Consider the following 6,459-nt stretch of genomic DNA (forward strand, 5'->3'; position numbering starts at 1 on the left):
TCAAAGGAAAACAATGTTATTTTTGCAGAAAATGACTTCAGTCCTCTCTGGTTTCCCGACGTTTTATTAATAAATAATATTAAATATTTTCATAATTTAAATAAAATAAGTAAAAATATTTAATTATACAATTGTACTCATTTTTCAGAAAATAAACCACACATCAAGATTGTTTTTCAGAATACAACTAAATATTGAAAAGGATAATATTTTCTGGAAAATGATTCATTTTCAAAAGTCATTTTCCTGATTTTTAAAGACAGCATTAGTATATATACATATATGTATACACCTATAGATTTATATATTTAGAGGCCAACCAGGTAATAAAATGTGATTATTATTTTATTCATGGCATATTTTATTCATTACAAAATATAAGATTCTTATCATTCCAAATTCCAATAACCAAACATGCTCAATATGAATTAAGAAATGTTAAATTATGATTTGGATTGTCACATTGTGTTAACGTGCTGTGATTAATTAATTTAAGTGTTTCTTCTATTTTTAATCAACTAACTAATGTCAACACATGATATCAACATTTGGTTTAAAAAAATATATATCATACTTTAGAATAAGCACATTTATTGTAGGTTTTTATAAGGGCTTTTGTAAGCTTTGTTAATTTTCGAGAGGAAAAAAAAAAAAAAGTCAATTGCACTTGACACGCCCGTTCAAAGGAAAAATATGTTTTTGTTAGAACGGTTTATGTGAAAAAAAAATATAAATATAACACATTCCAATCCACATGATAACTTAAAAGGACTAAAATCATAATAATATTATATATAGGCTAACTGAAATTATTTACTAGCATCAGTCTCACCATATACAATTGCACTTAATTACTACATCAAACTCGTTACAAATACATAAAAACGCCCTACTTTCCTTCATAGTTTCGGAGAAATCTTGCTTTGCTTGCTAAGGTTACCACAAGTTGCAGATCAAAGATAAACAAGAAGTTAACCTAGCTAGCTCCCGTCGTTCAAGATTCCCGGCAAGCCAGCCGGAAGGCATAGTGTACGCGTATATTTCAAGGCGGTCTCAGGCAGATACATGATGTCCTAAGTTACAACCTTAAAAAAACTCGATATGGAAGTCGACGTTTTATATTATGTTGGATTGGATTATGGACCTAGGCGATATGGACCGTCTCCCATGTAGTGACCATCCATGTAAAGAGCTGCATTTTGTGGGTGCAGACCATCCATCACCATAAACTGCATGTCCTCAGAAGGCTTCCAGTGCCGTTTCCTTTGATTGATGAACCAGTTGTTAATCTGCTTCTGATCCAACCCCGTCGATTCAGCCAAAGCCACCTTCTCGGTTTCCTGGGAAACAAGAACAACCGTGGTTGAGCATAATATACGTCAGAATCAAAAGTTATAGCTAGTAGCGAATGCACAACTTTATTTCCTTATACTTGCATATCAGTCAGCATCTCAGCTCTCTGAGCTGTAATCCAACAATATATATATATATATAATGTGAATGCAGAATCTGGCTATCAGATTAGACTTTTAGTTGTACCGAGGGATAAGGCCATTTGTAGTGCAACTCCCACCAGTTGAGCAGCTTTTGCCTGGCTTCTTTTGGGAGTTTTCCTTTCTTCTTTTTCTTCGAAAGCTCTTGCTTCAGACTGCTTAGGTAGCCGCTGTACTTCCTCAGCAAGTGGTTCTTCAGCTCGCGGTCTTCAGCCCGGGGATCAATCTCGGGAAGCTCGGTTTCACCACCGCTGTTATCTTGGTCATCTTCAGAGGAACCAACACCCTCACATTTGTCATCTGTCCATTCACCAATCATCAAAACTAGTAGCAGCTAAACTTCATAATCGACAGTAAAATATGCAGTATTCCAGAGTATATATAATCGTTTCTGTCGCACAAAACTCTATTGAAACGTATAATGCAAATAATATATTTGCAGTCTCATGGTTAAGTATCTTTGTCTAAATCAAAATAAACAAACGTATATGTATATATCGTATCAAGAATCGAATCCCATGCTAACAGTTCTCATAATTCAAGAACTAATTCAAGAACTACCATGATCGATGATATTTATTTCTAACAGTTCTCATATCAAGAATCGAATCCCTTGCTAACAATAACAAATTAAAGAACTATTGAAAACCTCAAGAAATAAGAGAGATCAAACAAGGATAATTCCAACACATTTACAACGACCTCATGAACATATATATAACCTTTATACTTTCAATATGTAGATTAAAAGTAAACTTAGATAAATCATATAGTTAGATACGCCCTTTGCTATATATATCTTCAATAAACACATACAGAGAATGGGTAAGAAAAGATATATAATTAACATCACAATCAACCTTCTCCCGCCTCGAGATTTTGATGCCCACCCATTTTTCTCCTCTAAAGAATGAAAAGGATTGGAAATTGGACTCCCCTATGTTTCTTTGGCAGAACCAAAACAATGTAATTGTCATGAACTTCTTTTAGCAAAATAATTGTCAATGTCATTTCAAATTCAGAAAACTTTTTGGTGCGTTTATCTCTTCCATCATTCAGTAATACCATTTAATAAATGAAATTTACATTATATTAACATAGTTTCCTTGGCTCTAAGTAATAATTCACAAACCCGACAGAAAGGGATCATTGGCAACAACAGTGCACATAATGTTTCATCTCCTTTAACAGATAAGATCTCCAAGACTCCCCAAAACGAACAACAACAATGCACATAATGGCTCTAATGTTTCATTTAACGTAACTAGGCAACAAATCGACACTATTGAGCACTTTGAACACTAAACTCCGGGATGTCTGCAAAGCCTAATTCTTATTATACCCAGAAAAATTGATGATGCAAGAAATGAAAGGTGTTAGGAAGAGGAAACCAAGAAATATGAGAAAAAGCAGTCAGGTAAATAACACAGTAGTAATTAAGGAAACCCAAAAACCAAAAGAGAGAAATTAAATCTGGAAATAAATAAAAATCTGACAGCATAGTAGACAGGCTACTACATACATAGGTGAAACGAACAGCATCCTATGTTCTTCAATTTTCATAGCCCCAAGAAAACACAACAAATGTTCCTAACCAAAAAAAAAAAAAAAAAAAAAAAAAAAAAAAAAACCCTACCTGGAATAAAATATATACAAACTCAACCCAGCCAAAGTATATGCACATCAGATTCCCATTTCCCATACAACACATCGCACCAAGATCGAAAACCGCAGATTCAAACACTACCCAAAACGTTATTCCTTTGTCTCGTACTGGAAACACGAAATGTAAATTTGTTTATTGGGAATGAAAGAAGAATTAATAACTATTAACTATTATAAGAATAATAATATTTTTAGTGTTTGTCAGAAACAAGCAAACGTGTGATGAGTTTCATCATCGTTTCTGACGAGGATTTCTGTTCTTCCCCACATCTTTTAACCCATAATGGAACCAAACCGCATCTTTTTACTATAGGCTCGTGATTAGGGTTTCTGTTAATCTCCATAAACTATACGTACATAGTACACACAAACACCCAAATAAAAATTAAAAAAAAAAAAAAAAAAAAAAGAGGAAAATTCAAGAATATGGTCATATCAGACATGGCTTTGGAAATTGAGTACAGCGTTGAAGTATTGAATGAACGAACAGTTCTTGCACTGCACGAGAAAGGAAAAAAGCAGAAGAAAATCGATTTCATATATGAGACTTCAACTTCCCCTATAAACTTTATTCCATTTTGTTTTGTTTCCTTCCTGGGTAATCTATTTCTACGATCATTCTTACTGCCAAAGTTTCAATCTTTTTTTTTTTTTTTTTACTGAATCTGACTTATAATCTTAGCCCAACTCAAACCAAGATTCAATCTCTTTATATACCCACACCCCAGAATTTAAAAAATAATAATAATAATAATTACCAGAAGTGAAGACCCGGACTGGGGCGTTGCTAAGCATATTTAGTTGCGATTCGATCCGTCGCATGAACTCCATTGCTTCTTGTAAAGGCCTGGTCAGTTCTTCTCGGTACTTCACTAACATATCATAGTACGCTTCCTGGAATTCATCGAAGTTAATTTTACATCAAAAATTCAAGAAAAGCTGTTTGGTTTTTAGTATATATATATATGTATCCATACTGACCATAAACTGGTCAAGTTCCGGGTCCTTAGAGGAAATATCTCTCCCACCGAGACCGGAGGCGCGTTGCCGGGACTCAAACTCTTGACGCACCGCCGCGAGACGCGCCACCACCTCCGGCGGCGCCCCAACTTTTTGGCAGTCCATGTAAGCCTCCAAAAGATTGGAATACTGAGGATGGGCAATAATCTTAGCCTTTATAGCTTCCATTTCACTCTCAAACCTTTGGTGATGATTATGAGAACTGCTCCCCCCTTCAGTCTTCACTATTGGCTCATAAGCTTGCAAGTGAAACTCGCCGGCGCCGGCGCCGGCGGCTCTATAACTCGGCGGCGCAAGAACGGAGCCGCAGTACAAGAAGCTACTAGTGCCACCCCTTTGAGCCGCAGCGGCTTCTTCTCCTAGCTGATTGTAATTCTCCATTTTTGCCTCAGAAACCCTAAATCAAGAATTCGAAACCCTAAAAAGATGAGCACAGAAATCTGGGGCGGAGAGGGAGGTTTAGTGGCCGCGCCGGAGAAGGGGAGCGGTGGAGACAAAACGTTCTTTCATTGAAGAAGAATAATAAAGAAATGGGGGATGGATAGTGGTATGCTAATACAAATTATATTTTAAAATATAACTTCTTTGCCTGTATATAAAGGCAAAAAGTTCAGACCACTCGATGATCAAGAAACCACAACCTAGCCAGTCAGATTTTTTTCCCATGTTCCTTTTTTTTTTTTTTTTTTTGAGTCAAATAATATTAATTTATCTAGCTAAACAACATATCATATGAAAATTGGAGTAAAAGATTTGACAGTGGATTTTTAGGAATCAATCTATTAGGTGGTGTGTTTATTGTTATTAATTTATGGATACTACTAACAAGATCAAACACTATCTAACATGGAACTTTATTTTAGTATATTTATATATAGTAATCAGATTGAGTCACGTCCGGGTGTCTTAATGGTAATATATTATACTCGCTACTCTAAACTTCCATCCAATTACAATCTCCTCACACTTTGATACAAATTGTCATATCAAGTGTTTTTCAGTACACAAAAATTATAGCTAATAGCGAATGTATAACTTTATTTTTTATACTTGCGTAGCTGTTAGCAGCTTGTTTCAATAGCAGGATGTTAGACTCGATCATCCAAACCTTAATCTAACAAATACATCCTCCCATATTGTCTGTCGGGTCGGGACGTGATGGCCTTTGAAATTAGGGATTCAACATTTTGAGAAGAAACGAATACATCAATATATAAATGTATAATAGAAATAAAAGAGTTTTATTAATTAAAAAGCTATCATTATTGTCGTGTCTAAATATTATTTAGCGCTTTTAATTTAATACATTTTTTTTCCAATTTATCATTATCACCACACATGTATATATGCATATAATATTATATTGTCTACATGAATTAAAATGTTTTTAGTTATTCACTAATGATTATTGACTTGAGTAAGATTAAAAATTTGAGTTTTATTGTGAACAATTTTAAATGATATTTACCATTGTTTAATTACATTAGTTATTGTTAATTGTTATTGGCATTTTAGAAATTGTAATTGTTATACGTTTATCATTGTTACTTGTCTTCACCATTTAATTTATACTTGTTTCATATGTTATATTATAACAATTTAAACAGAATTTGCATACAATTTTTCAACGTTATCCTCAAATTGCCAAAGACATTAGTCATTCATTTTTGAAAAATTACTTATTTTATTTTACCACTTTTTTAGACCATTCAACTTTTCTTACCCGTGGTTGGAATATGGTCAAAAGTTCCTATCACTGGTAAAGAGTGGTCAAATTTTATTTATCATGGTAAAAACTAGTTTAAAAAAAAATCATTAGTAATTTTGAAATAGTTGGTTATGACTATCACAAACATTAAAGTTTTGGTTAAGATTTTTTCATGAAAAAGCCTCATTGCTTTGATGGTTGTTGAGTTGAGGTTTGGAACGCCGAGTCAACTATCATATCATCAAAAATTGGCGTTGACGGATAAGTAAGTATAAGAAAATAAAATTGCACATTCAGTATTAGCCATATATTTTAACGTAAGAGTAAATGTTTGATCTTGACAATTAGTATCAAAACAAGCCACATCCATTCTAATAACTTGACTGTTCCAATGAATAAATGAGTAACACTACACTACACACTCCCGCCTAATCTTCACACAATTTTTTACTTGCTTACGCGATGAATTCTGATTCTTCCAGACAAAAAGTGGGCTGCAATTAAAAAGTTGAAAAGATTGATGAAAAATGTCTCTAATCATTAGTCTGGTGTATGAGAAATCTCAAACTTACG

At 33.8% G+C, this 6,459-nt stretch overlaps 1 protein-coding gene across 1 annotated transcript; it reads right to left on the reverse strand.

Annotated features, from left to right (window-relative positions):
- Positions 1 to 762: 762 nt before the first annotated feature.
- LOC116022811 (homeotic protein knotted-1-like) lies at positions 763 to 4,735 on the reverse strand. Its single transcript, XM_031263693.1, has 4 exons — positions 4,140 to 4,735; positions 3,917 to 4,052; positions 1,540 to 1,793; positions 763 to 1,340 (listed from the first exon to the last, which is right to left on the reverse strand). Exons 1-4 carry the CDS (start codon positions 4,557 to 4,559, stop codon positions 1,137 to 1,139), a joined length of 1,014 nt encoding a protein of 337 aa, XP_031119553.1. The 5' UTR covers positions 4,560 to 4,735; the 3' UTR covers positions 763 to 1,136.
- Positions 4,736 to 6,459: the final 1,724 nt, after the last annotated feature.

Source organism: Ipomoea triloba, chromosome 6, assembly GCF_003576645.1.
Source record: "Ipomoea triloba cultivar NCNSP0323 chromosome 6, ASM357664v1".
Lineage (NCBI taxonomy): Eukaryota > Viridiplantae > Streptophyta > Magnoliopsida > Solanales > Convolvulaceae > Ipomoea > Ipomoea triloba.